Source organism: Cyrtonyx montezumae, unplaced genomic scaffold (genome assembly GCF_038088225.1).
Source record: "Cyrtonyx montezumae isolate F1298 unplaced genomic scaffold, pur_monq_1.0 scaffold_9, whole genome shotgun sequence".
Classification (NCBI taxonomy): domain Eukaryota; kingdom Metazoa; phylum Chordata; class Aves; order Galliformes; family Odontophoridae; genus Cyrtonyx; species Cyrtonyx montezumae.
The window spans coordinates 468589-482309 of record NW_027072100.1 but is presented as its reverse complement, the minus strand read 5'-3'; the positions used below and the strand labels follow the sequence as shown (position 1 = coordinate 482309).

At 44.2% G+C, this 13721-nt stretch overlaps 1 protein-coding gene across 2 annotated transcripts; it reads left to right on the top strand.

Moving 5' to 3' along the window:
- The first annotated feature begins 2501 nt into the window (after positions 1-2501).
- Positions 2502-6920, top strand: SRSF6 (serine and arginine rich splicing factor 6). 2 transcript variants are annotated; one of them, XM_065754233.1, is made up of 6 exons: positions 2502-2739; positions 2969-3117; positions 4372-4499; positions 4721-4929; positions 5240-5329; positions 5448-6920. In XM_065754233.1, the coding sequence occupies exons 1-6, from the start codon at positions 2633-2635 to the stop codon at positions 5797-5799; spliced, it is 1035 nt and encodes a 344-aa protein (XP_065610305.1). In that variant the 5' UTR covers positions 2502-2632; the 3' UTR covers positions 5800-6920. The 2 variants fall into 2 exon arrangements, with proteins under 2 accessions (XP_065610305.1, XP_065610304.1); XM_065754232.1 differs by having other exon boundaries at positions 2969-3126.
- The last annotated feature ends 6801 nt before the right edge of the window (positions 6921-13721 follow it).

The window sequence follows — 13721 nt, the reverse complement described above, 5'->3', positions numbered from 1 at the left end:
TAAGATTATGACCCTAATCACAGCCAAGACTGGTCAGATGGGTCCTGAAATCTACCTAGGTAGATTTTTTGTTGTTCTCCTAGGTAGCAGCCTGAACTTAACTCAGCCATCAAGCTCCTTGAAGTGGGAGAACATCAGAGTAAAAAGAAGCAATGTGAAAAACTGGCAACTGATTATGGGGGACAACTGGTGAAAAAAAGGGTAGGACTGTGGGAATCAGCGATTTCAAAATGGCTTGAAAGTGCACCACAGGCAGACATTGGGCATAGCACCCAGTGAAGAGGCAACATGAAGACCTTTCATCCTCCAAGGATAGGAACATAATAACAAAACAAGGCTGCAAGATCCAAACATGACTCCAAGCATCACTCCAAGCACAAGGGATCCCTATCTCTGCAGCCATCAGACAAGAGCTTTGAGATAGCCACCCAAAGAGTATAATGGGAGCCCTAGGAAGCTTCAAAGGTGCATCACCCCATGCTGGCATATCAGTATTTCATATGAAATATGGAACTTCATATGGTCAAATCCTTTGGTGCACATATTTGGTGCACAGGCATGGGCAATTCACTGGAGAAATTGGCACTGTTGCATTGAAGATAACTGCATAATTCTTCTGTCAGATGATTCTGTCATGTCAAAATCAGGCAACTGTCTGTCTTTTGCCATGCTAGATGTTCCTTTAACCCAGTATATGCATTTTAGTGCTATTTTGATCTTATCTAGACCTTTCTCTCTTTTATACTTTGTTGCTTACTCATATGGGTATTTTTTTCTAACTTGATGTTGCTCTTGGGAGATGAGTTTGTCCAATGCATTTTGTTACAGAAAGATAAATTTTCACTTGTTTGCTTTTGTTTGCAAAACTTGACACTGCTATGCTTGGGGTAGATAGGTCCCAGTCCCAGTTTTTTGCTAGTATAAACACAAGCAAGAAAGTGCTGTGGCTGCCTGTGCTCATTTATGCTCCGTATGGCCCATGGCTGATCTGACAGCTTCTTTCAATTTCTTAAGCACTGTTTGGGCATATTCTCCCAGGAGAAAGCAATGAAACAAACACCAACTGAAGTCCTGGATCTTGGTAGGCGCATAGACAACACTTCTGTCATGAAGAATGTTTTTTTGTTGTTGTTGGGAGGGGGAAAGAGACTTCTTATGCTAAGAGGCAAATGAGTGTCACAAGGAAGGCACTTTCATGGGCTGTTTGGAAATACAGAACTGCAGTCTTCTGAAAAAGCAGTTAATTTAAGGCTCTGATCTTGAAGAGTTCTAACTTGCAGGGAAGTTCTTAAGTTTTTTTTTAGCTTTCCCCTTGATGCTGAGAAATCTGACGAGGTAACTTGACACACCAATGAAATATGTCAAGCAGGTATTCCCTTTATTACAGTGCTGGGTGCATGGGGGATCTCTCCACCAAACATGCACCCAAAGAGAGAAACGAATACATATTTAAAGGCGTAGCACATGCATATTCATCACATTTCAAACTCTGTTTATCGAGAGGATTAAACCTAAGAGGGAGAGCTCCTCACCATTCCTGTGGGTGTTTTGTATAAGAGAGACATCAGTTTGGTAATCTTGTTGGGACAACACGATGTCCATCCTGCTTTCCTACTGACAAGTTTATTAGTTTGATTTATGCCCCTCCCCATTTCTAAGTTTTGTTCTCTGTTTGTGTAACACATCTGGCCCAACAGATAAATTAGCAGGGAGTAGCACCTTTGTTGCCATGCACAAGTATTATCATCCTTCATGGTGTACCCCAATAAAGACTATTTCTGCTTATCTTTACAACCATAAACAGAGACACTGAGGTGCCGCAACAACCACCTAGATGATTTGCAGTTGTCTTTACTATAGACCTGTTCTCACGATTCATCCTTATTCTTGAACATACGCACAGGTTTATACATTATTACAAAGCAAGCACGGGGCATTTTAACAAGAATTACTTAACTGAGCTGTTTCCACCGGATGTTAGCATCCAACTCTGCTATGCTTTAGGCGGCAGCATGGACACTTTCAGATGAATAATCATATCCAGAATCTTTAAAATCTGGGTCACTATATCTTTATCTTCTTAAGAGCTCGAGCGTAAAACGACAGTCACGACGGGTGACAGCCGGTGATGGGAGCTACCGCCGACTCAGCAGCAGCAGAGAAGTACAACCGGCCCGAGTGAAGTAAGGATACCCCAAGCCCACAAGAACGGCATATCCGCCCACCGTAGTCCAGGCCCCGCTGCACGTCATCGGGAGACACCGCTGCACATGTGCGGAACTGTACATGCACACAGGCAGCTCCCGGACCGCGCACGCAAGGAGAGACGCACATGCGCGCAGATCCGCCGCCTGATCCATCTTCGTTCCCCCCCGACGCCCGGGCAGCGCGGTGACGTCACGACCTCGGCCCCGCCCCCTCCCTGCTTTCGCCGTTGCGTCCGCTGCGGCTCCGCCCCCCCCGCTATAAAAGCGGCCGCAAGGAGCAGGCGCCATTGTGCTGCGGAGCAGGCCGCAGCGGTGCAGTCGGTGTACTTTGCACCGCGCTCTTCTCTTGCGTTTTTTCTCTCTGTCTGTTATTTTTCTTCTCCTTTCCCTCCCCTTTCCCCTTCCCTCCCCCTTCGTCTGCGGATATGCCGCGCGTGTACATCGGCCGCCTGAGCTACCACGTCCGGGAGAAGGACATCCAGCGCTTCTTTAGCGGCTACGGCCGCCTGCTCGAGGTCGACCTCAAAAACGGGTGAGCGCCGGGAGCGGCCTGCGAGCGCTCGGGCGCCTCCTTCCCCCCCCACCACGGGGCCGCCCCTCCCCCATGCTGGCGGCAGGGCCTGCGCGTCCTGCTGCCGCGTGGCGCCCGCCTCAAAATGGCGGCGGCACGGGGGAAGCGGGGGCGCAGCGGCCCCATTGTCCCAGCCTCGGGAACTGCCGGCGGGCGGGGATGGGAATGATGGGGGTTCTTTTTCACCCAGTTACGGCTTCGTGGAGTTTGAGGACTCCCGCGACGCCGACGATGCCGTTTACGAGTTGAACGGCAAGGATCTGTGCGGGGAGCGCGTGATCGTAGAGCACGCTCGCGGCCCCCGCCGCGACAGAGACGGGTACAGCTACAGCAGCCGCAGTGAGTACGGTCCGTTCTGTGCGTGGCTGCGGGGACGAGGGGCGGGCGGGGGCGGGCGGGGCCGTGGGTGGGTGCGGGGGTACCTGGCGCACCGCTGGGAGCGCTGCCTGCAATTTGTCTTGGCGCCAGCGCTGCGCTCACGTACTCCCTAAGAAATATGTGAGCACAAATAAGCGGAGCGATTCTGGCTGCAAAATTGGGGCCTTCTCCTAGAAAGGGTATCTTGTAGCCTTAGAAGTAATGTGTTCTGCTAACATAAAGGCTCCTTGCTCGTAGGAGCGCTTAAATAAAACAGTGATGTTCCATCACTAATGTTAATGATGTAATATCATAGAAGCAGTCAGTGGTCATGGGTGGGGGAGGATTTCAAGCAGGAATCTGGTGTATTCAGAGGGGGTTGTTTTGAACTTTTCTATGTTCAGCTAACTCGTGTAGGTTCTTGAGGAGCTGAGCTATATGTAAATTAATGTGCCTGGTACTGTAATTGACGTACTGCGGCTTGCTTTTCAGTAGTCTCTAGAATCTTGCTATTTTGGGGGGAGGTGGGAATCTGTCTGTTTAAAATAATTAAATGTATGTTGTTTAAAATTGTTGCATGTTCAATTTCAAACTTTTTAACAAGTCCTTGATGTTTCAATTTAAAAGTGACCAGTGGGGCTGAGGCTGTGTCCACTGAGGCTAAGATGACTGCCTTTCCTGATTGGCCATGGCTTTTCCATACATTGTGTGACCCTTGCCCTATGACCCTTTGGCTGACCTTACCGGAAGCCATGACGACAGCAGCCTTTTGCCATTAGACGCAGGGTGATGGTGAGGATTCCAAGGGTTAGACAAAACTGGTTAAACTGAACTAGGTGACTGTTACCTTGCGTGTTTTGTGGCCAAACCACCACCAAAAACCTCATACTGTGATGTAAGTACTTAGTGTAACTAGTAAACGTTTTTGTAAAATGTAGAAATGCATGTAATCAGTTAAGTTTTATATTTTACAATGTTCTGTAAAATAAAACTTAGCAAGGTGAATCTAATAAGGAGCAGTCACTCTCTAACAGATCTTAGGAGGACAGACTTACAGGATTTCAGTCTGTTTGATTTGCCATTCATATATATTATGGCAAAATTGCAAGCTTATTGGAGGTGTAGAGAAATAAAGTCCTACTCCAGTAAATATAACTGTTTAACTAACGTTTTCAGAACATTTTGATTTTCTTAATGCTAGGAGACAATCTAACTTTATTTATTTGTACAATAAAGGTGGGGGTGGTGGCGGATATAGCAGTCGGAGACAGTCTGGAAGAGATAAATATGGACCACCTGTTCGTACAGAGCACAGACTGATTGTTGAAAACCTTTCCAGTCGCTGTAGTTGGCAGGATTTGAAAGTATGTATTAATGTTCTATTGTGGAATGTGTTGTGATCAGTAGTAGGCAGTGACTTTATGTAAATGTTTATTTTGATTCAGGTAGAAGTAATTGAGCAGCATTTTCACAAGTGTTTGCACACAGTTAATGCTTTTTGCATTTGCTCAGACTTGTCTTAAGCTAATGTAAATCAGAGTGCAAACATAAAAAATAGTTGTAATTTTCCATCTACTCCCAAAAGGATTTTATGAGGCAAGCTGGTGAGGTCACCTATGCAGATGCTCACAAAGAACGTACAAATGAAGGAGTAATTGAGTTCCGATCATACTCTGACATGAAACGTGCCTTGGACAAACTGGATGGCACAGAGATAAATGGAAGGAAGATCAGGCTGGTTGAAGACAAGCCACGGTCAAGCCATAGGCGGTCTTACTCTTGCAGCAGGTCAAGGTAACTCATGGGATATGTCAGTCTCTGCATCAAAACAAGTTAAACTAAATGTATATATGTACATTGACCTACACTGTTTACTTTCAGTTGGTGTTCTAGGAATGGGTTGATTACTGAGAATGTTTTATTGCAAAGATGAGTATTTTTACGTGCTAATATTAACTGACAGCATATTGAGTTTAGGTGAATTAGTGGTATGTCTTGATTTGGTTGCTTTGTTGAGAAGTTCTTCAACAGTTCTTCACAAGTAATAGCTTGGCAGGGCACAGCAAACAATAAGAACCAGCTTGTATTTTGAGTGTATTTCTAGGTCGCGATCTAGAAGACGATCTAGAAGCAGAAGTCGTAGAAGTAGGAGCAGCCGCAGCAGGTCCCATAGTGTCTCTAAAAGTCGTTCCAGGTAAGTGATGCATCGCTTTTTGCTAGTACAAGAATTGGTTGCTTATTATTGTTAATTATTGAAACGGCTGTAAGTATATTGCAATTCATGCAGAATAAACTGTTTTTCTTTTTGGAAGATCTAAATCCAGGTCACGAAGCAAAGACCGCTCACGTTCCAGATCTAAAAGCAGGAAGTCTAGATCAAAGAGCAAATCGAAGCCCAAGTCTGACAGGGGTTCACGCTCTCACAGCAGATCCAAGGAGAAGTCGGAGAAGTCTCGGTCTAGGTCTCGATCTCCCAAAGAAAATGGTAAAGGAGATACAAAGTCTAAATCCAGGTCAAGGAGTAGGTCTCGTTCCAATTCTCCACAGCAGCAGCCATCTGCCAAGGCTCATTCAGAGTCACCACCCAAAAGAGCTGCATCGAGGTCCCATTCCAGGTCTCGTTCAAAGTCTCGCTCACGATCAAGATCTAGTTCAAGAGATTAAGACTAATACTTTCCTCTTACCTTGCACACTATTACAGAACATTTTTCCTACTTGTCAGGCCATTAGTGTTATGTTAGTTCTTCAGAAGTTTTTTTCTTTAAGGAGTGAATGGTCTTAAGTAATGAGGCATAAGGCTTTAATTTGTATCCTAAATTTGAGAATATGAGATCAGATGGTGTGGTACAAAGCAGGAAAAGCCTCTCCCCTGCCCCTCCCTTCTTTTTTTTTTTAAAGACATTTAGCAAGACATATTTTTTTTATAGCATTTCTGCTGGAGTAACTTAACTACTCTAAAATGCAAAGTGGTTTTTATATTAAAAGTTGAATACAAGAGGCTTAAATCTGGGCTTTTTTGGAAGCATGTTTTTCCTTTTTTTTCCTGTGGTTTTAGAACTATGAGTATCATTGGCTTAGTAGGTTTACAGCTTGCTACCAAAGGCAGGATTGTCTTGCTGGGCAGGTCAGAATTCTCTGATTTATCTTCATTTGTGGAAGCAGGCTGCAATGCTGTAAGACGAGAAAGGCTAGACCAGCAATAAACTCAATTTGGAGCATTTGTGTTGCATCTGAACTTGCCAAAAGAACATTCCTTCCCAATACTGCAACTGTATTATTAAAGGTAATAAAGGTACTCTGTAACCTGTGTCATGCAGTATTGCTACAAATCATACTTTGAAACTTAAAAGAATGAAAGCTTTTTGACATTTTTTGCTTGACTATCAAGTGGCAGTTCTCAGACACTAATGTGTCTCTTGGATGTAGTTGAAGTCCACTAGTATGTTGTATGATTTGTCAGCCTATCTATTGGATATGAAAACCAGCTAAAACTGTCTTAGCTCCCTTTTGATTCATTTATGTTAACATTCTGCTTCAGAACTAAGATTGTATTGTTTCAACCTGAACTTTACTGGAAGTGTAATCTCTTTGAGCTAGAGCTCTAGTCCTAATGAAGACTTTGCTAAGCCACAGTTGCCAATTCACTTAAATTGTGGAATAGAACTCATCCTAAAAATTCCCCTTAATAGCTAAATTGATTTTTGTAACGTGCAACATTAGAACTGCCTTGTACTCTTTATACAATGTGTAGTTTGACTTGTATAAAATTAAATAGGTGACTCAAACTCATGTTTGTCTTGTAATGGATTTTTTTTCTGCCTTTCTTGCTGGGGAAATCACAGTGTAGTAGGAAAGTATTGAGCAAGATAAACTTGGAAGTTTTCAAAATCAAACTTAGTTTTATGCCTGAGATGAGCTAGTCAGCCAATTGCAGTTTTTCATTAGAAAATTCATTAGTTCTTCATTGTCTTTTCTACAAATGTGACACAGTGTAAGAACATCTCTGACTTAGAAGGATTTTAGAAATCTGTTCAGATTAATTGGATCATTCACAAGTGTGTATCTGGTGCATATTCAAATGTGATTTGATGCTAACTTGACAGGAGTTCCTTTATATAAGGTATCCTTTATAAGGATAAAGCACCGCCACCTAATCGCAGATAGAAGGCCTGAGCTTTCTTTTTTTGCCTGTTGTGTACTAGTAGCTGTGCTAAGGATTGAAAGATGAGTAAAGTTGGCTGACCAGTAAGCACATACCCTAGTGAAACCTGAACTGTTCTCATTTTGTGCTTTGGTGGCAAAAGATTTGTTACTGTAGTCTGTTGTGTCTATCCCAAGCATGGAAGAGCTGGCAATTCTTCAACTGTGGGCCTTCACTGGGGAGTTTAACAGCAGCTGGGTGCTTCTGAGATACATGATGGAATATTTTAATCCCTTGAACTTACACAAAAACATTACATTTCATTATTTTGTGGGGGATGTATATACATTTTATCTTTTTCAGGATGTAGGTCACATTTCCTGGAGGGGATTACTCTTTGATTATACTCGGGCTTGGTAAATACATGCTCCTCAAAACCGTATTAGTGAGCTTAAAAAAAAACCTGGTGTTTGTGATTAAGTACACTTGAGATTTCTTAAACTTCATGAAAATATAGTTTGGATGAATAATGTCTTAAAGTTTAAGAGCATAGAAGGCTTGCATGCTGTTGCAGCACATCAGCCTGCGGTAGCAGGAATAGTTGATAGCAAAAACATGTTTATTATGCATCCTGGTTTTTTTCTGGATTTGGTATAATGCAACAAACTTAAGCACTGTCATCAGATGTGTGAGACTGATTTCCAGTGTTTCATCTTACAGTAAGTTTTGAAGGGGAAATCCTATACCATAAAAGATTTGTGGAAGTTCAAATCAGAGTGAATGTATTTGAAGCCTGTTCCTAGGCAGGCTTTCTTTCTTTGCTTTTGTTTAAGTCATCTCTCCATATATGTTGGTGTTTTGACATGAGTCATAGAATTACCAAGGTTGGAAAATACCTTCGAGATCATCTGGTCCTACCTTCCACCTGCTGCCAGATTAGCCATTTGTGTGATGCTAACTATCTGCCTTAAAGCAAGATGGTGAAAATATCTCACAGCTATAATGTGTGTGAAACTCTTGACAAACAGTAGGAAAGCTTGTGCCTCGTGGGAATGCTCTTAATGAGTGATGTGCAGCTTTAGAAGTAAATTGGAACCTTGTACAGCAGCTTCTCTACAGTCAGTGGTCAGGAATAGCTTTAGTTCTTCAAGTCAGGACTAGTTGAGATTTCTGGATGTGCACAACTGCAAATAATTCACTGCTCAAGTAGGAGCTGTGGCAGTGTTTGCAACTACTACCTCAGAGAGAGGATCAACATTGGCTATCATACCTAGATGGGAATGTCTGGTAGTACTGTCTTACTCTCAAGGGTTCTTGACTTGAAATTTGTATTTGCCTTAACTTAATCTGCATTGCCTGACAGCATCAGTATGTTGTAAGAGAGGATTCCTTTTTTCTCCAGCTCAGAAAAGTGCTTGTGTGCTTTGGCTTCTAGCTCTGTGCTTTAATGGAGAAGGGAATAAAACTAATACAGCTGACTTGATGAGGAAGAAAGTTGCAAGATGTTATTCCTGAACTGAGTAGGTGACTAACTCCAGTCCTGAAGCCTGAAATTGAGGTAATGATTGAGGATTGGAGCATATGGTGAGCATCTAACTTAAAAAGTTTGATTGTCCCCAAAGCTAGTTAATAGGGCAGGCATGTAGATAATTCCTCATCAGTGCCAAGGCCCAGAAACGATTACCTTGGTCTTTGCAACAACACTTGACTTTTTTCAGAAGCTGTTAGTACTGCTATTCAAGTCCACTCGAGTTGTTCTGCTTCAGCATGGCACCATTAAAAAACGTTGTGTTCTCAGCATGCTTTAATAGGCAGACATGCAGGAAGAAATAATTTCTTAAGAGCAGGAAATGAACTAAGAATGAGCTTCCTGGGTCTGTTCATGCCTGGTATGAATTGAACTATTTCCGATTTGTAAATCTAATTCATATTGGCACTGTAATGAGAGCAGTGATCACATACTTAAGTCACAGAGTGAAAGCTGCATGACATTATGCAACTTTATGCAAGACATTAATGACAGACATTAAGTCACAAAGTGAAAGCTGGGGATGTGTTCAGATACCCAAGTGTAAGTTGTGAGGTTAGTACAATGAATACCAAATGGTATTATAGCCAAGATATTGTGTAGATTGTACAGTTAGACATCTTGTGATAGAAGAGACAGTTGAAATAAAGGGAACAAATACCTCACCCATGTCCTAGGTTTGCAATAGGAAACTCCAAAGGAGTGATCTCTAAAAAGAGATCTTTCCTCAGTGGGGGTCAGCCCTTAAATGGGGTTTAGGAGAGGTGGAGCTAAACTCCTTTGTTTACACAGGTGAATTATCTTCTGAGATGTGGCTGACTCAGTGCTCACCTCAGGTGATCAATCAGTGGTTCAGGCTGTGGTTCAACAGTTCCCATACACCAAGTCAAACATAAGCTCAGGAGCCTGGAAATGAGGGGAAAAAAAAAAGCCATCAATGATCTGAGCTGGTTAGCTAAATACAGGTGCAGGGCACATCACAGCAATTATGATAAATACTGCTGTAAAAGCAGTAGCAGTAAGTTGATGTGTACTGCTAACACAAGTTTTAGAGTGCATTTCACAGTGGTTCATAGCTCTGGATAGGATTGTGGGTGATTCTCTGACTCCCAAGTTACATCATCTATTCCATAGAAAGTTGCTTCTGTGGGACAGTCTGCTTGAATTTAGAAATCTCAAATGTACTCCATTTTTTAAAATGTATCTTTACTCATTTTATAAGCAAAATTCTTAAATTTTCCTCAAATGTTTTGATTAGACAGCACCAGACAGAGTTCAGTGATTTTTTTTTTGATGCAAAATACTGAAAATAATGGAGGAGAGAGTTCTCCATGTGAAGCTGGAAAGTGACTGGAAGATGCCGGTTGTACTCTTATGGATGGAGATGTGGGTGGAATTTGGTAAATACTCTTCTGGTCTGTGCATCTAGAACAATTATATTGTGTGTATGAGTAGTAAATATTAGTGAGACGTGAATTCTCCACCTTAACATCTGTTTGGTGTAATCAAAATGTACAGTTGCACCTGATTAATCTGCTAGCAGGAAAAATGTTGCTTCTAGAAATAGGTAAAATGCAAAGCATTTTTCTTAAGCAGCGTTTCTTCTGCTTAGCATCAGCCACCAGCATTGTTGTTTCAGGGTCATTGTGAGATGGAAATAATGCAGCAAATAGTCCCTTGGGGATCATAGTGGCAGAACAGTGACATATAGTTAACCTGAGGAGTGGCAGTGGTTAGTGCAGAGATGGTGCAATGGCTGTTCGGGATGGCAACTCCTGCTCTGCTGAACTGTACAGTGGGGCTGTGCCACTCAGTGCAGTTAAAGAACCGTTTAAGAGTAAATATAAGCATTACATTTATTTAAATAAATAGAAGTAGCTTTACTATGCAGTAATGGCAGCTGAGGCACAGGAAGATGGAACAGACATGTAGTACACCAGCCAGAGGACTCACTGGAGAGAGCCAAGGGCTTTCCTGTCTTGTTGCAAAACCTGTTCCCCAGGCATTCGATGTTCTTGAATTTATAACTTTTTTGTTTAAATGGCAAACGTAGCTGGGAACAGAGACTGACAGTGTGCCTCTTCAGTGGGGAGAGGGTGAATTCTGGATGCTTTTCCAGTGACTGATTTCACTCTGCTCTTCATTTGAATCTGTTTGAGCCTCCTACTGCAGTAAAAAAGCATTAGGGGATGACTTTTCCTTGCTATAGTACTGAGGGTTTAATTAAAAATGGAAAAAAAGGCAGTAGCAGCAGAGGACGAAACAGCAGTGATTTCCTTGTTCTTCACCTTTTCGTAACACGTTGAAAGTTCTGGTGTGCAAAACTCCAGCCATGGTTAAAGGGGCAGGAACCAACGCTAGGAACCACTTGCCCCTGTGCTGCTGTTACCTCAGGTCCTATGCTGTTGCCTGTCTTCAGGTGATGGCGAGTGCAGTAGAGCTTCCACTGACTGCCGGGCTGCGCCCCTAGCCCTCCCGGGCGGCTGCCCTCACCCCGCGGCCGTGGGGCAAGGGAGGGCTTGGGGTGGTGCTCGGGCGTTGCCGTCGGGCTGCTCCCCGGGATGGTGCAGCCGGACTGAAAACCGACTGCGCGGCGCTGAGGAATGCGCGGGTTGCCATGGCGACGGCGCTCATTAAGCGCACACATTCCCAACCTGCCCAATTACCGCCCCCTCCCCCCGCACACTCACGCACACGCCCGGCCCTCACGGCGCGGGGCTCCGCAGCTCTGGGCCGCGCGGGTGCCGCGGAACACGGCCCAACCTGCATCTGCGCAACGCACTCCCGGCCGCGCGCGAGCACCGCCCTGGCTGGGCAGCGGGGCGCCCCGTGCGTATCAGCAGCGCCGTGCGGGTAAGCAGCAGCGCGGCGGAGGGTACCGCGAAGCCCGGGCCTGCGGCGGCGATTCCCCGCCCGGACACTCGGGCTGGGTGCTGCAGCCCGCACGGGTTTCGTCTTTTATTTTATTTTTTTCTTCCTTCCTCATTCCCTTTCTTTTCTTTCTACGCTAAAGCAGCTGCCGGTGGCGCTGCGTGACGTGCAGTGGCGGGTCGGGACAAGGGCGCGGGCCGGGGCCCAGCGGGCAGCGCCTTCCCGCGGCGCTCCGCTCCGCGCCGCCCCCTACAGACGGGGCGGCCCCGACGGACTCCGCGGGGCGGGGGAAACTCCGCCATTTTCGCGCTGCGAAAAAAAAGCTATGCCACGGGGAAGGTGTGAACGTGCGGGTGGGCGGGCGGACGTCCGCCACCCGGGGCTATTCGCCCCGGCCCGCAGAGCAGCGCGGTTTTGCCCCGCATCGACGCGCGTCTGTGCTGTGGCATCGCGACGCAGTTTTGCCTTTATATAAACCGCTATTCCAAACAATGGGGGGCGTATCTTAACAATAAATAAATAAATAAATAAATGGTGAAGAGGTGCGGTTGCAGTTCTCTCCGGGAAGAGGTCTCGTGGTGCCGGGGCTGCCCCGCACCTCTGGAGTTGCGTGTGTCCGTTCCGTAACGTTCAGACATCCTCAGGCAGCGTGTTCATGTCAGCTGAAAACAGTCGAGTACCAGAAAAATTTTGTCTTTTCGTCATAGGTTTTGAAACTTATCCTCAAATCCCTTTATCAGAGTGGAAAGCAGGGTACATATTCTTTGCTGCTCACAGGACCGTGTTTAACCAGGCTTTCAAAATGCAGTACATTATTTGCCTTCGCTTGAGCTTGCCATAATTTAACTTTTATTCTGAATGTTGCTGGGATTTGAAACATAGCACAGGTGATCTGCTTTTCACCTTTAGGATACATATGCAACTAATTTAAATGAGCGGTTAAATCCACCAAAAGTGCTTCATCTTCAGCTTCTGGCACAAGTTTTCCTTTTGATTCCATAAATGCTGTGATTTGATCTCGCAGATCATAAAATCTTCGGAGTGTTCTACCACCACCTTCAGCCACCTTCCTTCAGAAGAGCAAATAATGTCCCCACAAGCATCCATGCTTTTAAGGGACTCCTGGAACTGGTGATGATTCAGTCCCTTGGACTTAATGAAATTCAAAGCTTTGATGATGATTTGTATGATGTTATTCATTTTTAAAGCTTTTTGGCACATAAATTTCCTTGATGTTTGGTGATAACCATCAGATGTGAGTTGCTGGCAGTACTGGTATTGTCTTAATTTTATAAGTTCCTCTCACCAGCCGTCGCTGGGCACCAGATATGTTGACACAGTTTTAAAAAAACTGTTTTCATCTTGTTTTTACTGCTTCATACAAATGGAAAGATTTAGCTATATCTCTCAAGGGCACCAAAGCAGCTGTTTCTTCAGTGACGTGATATTCCTTATCAGTACTAATAAGAAAAATGTCAAACTGAGACATGTTTGTACCATCAGCACTTTCAGCTGTTGCGAAAGAGTAAAACTTCCTGTTTTAGTTTACTAAACAGTTTACTAAACACTGCTTAAAAAACACACTATCAGTCAGTAGTTTTGATTTTTTTGTGGGATCATTAATGCTTCTGCATGACAAGCCTTTATAGCAGAGTCAGTCTGAGCATTAACTCAAACAAAAATTGAGGTGATGCTTTTTCTCAGTTCTTTTGTCTTAATGAAACATTCCTTGATAGGCATCAAGTTTGACAGCATGTTTTTGCGTATAACGTCTTTTCAAATTGTAACCTTTGGTAACAGAGGCGATTTCCTTGTAAATGAAGCATAGTGCCATATTAGTTGTGTTGACAAAAAGTGATTCATCTGTCAGTTTTTCTCAGAACACTCCTCTTTCATCCACATTTTTTCTCTTCTGGCTTGTTTCCTGTTGATATGACGCTGGGTAGAGATATTTGCATTGGCAGTTGTTTGCATTCCGCTCACCAAGGGGCATCACCCATGGGTTTCCACCTGACTTGGATGTGCATGGGATGCAAGAGGCAGACA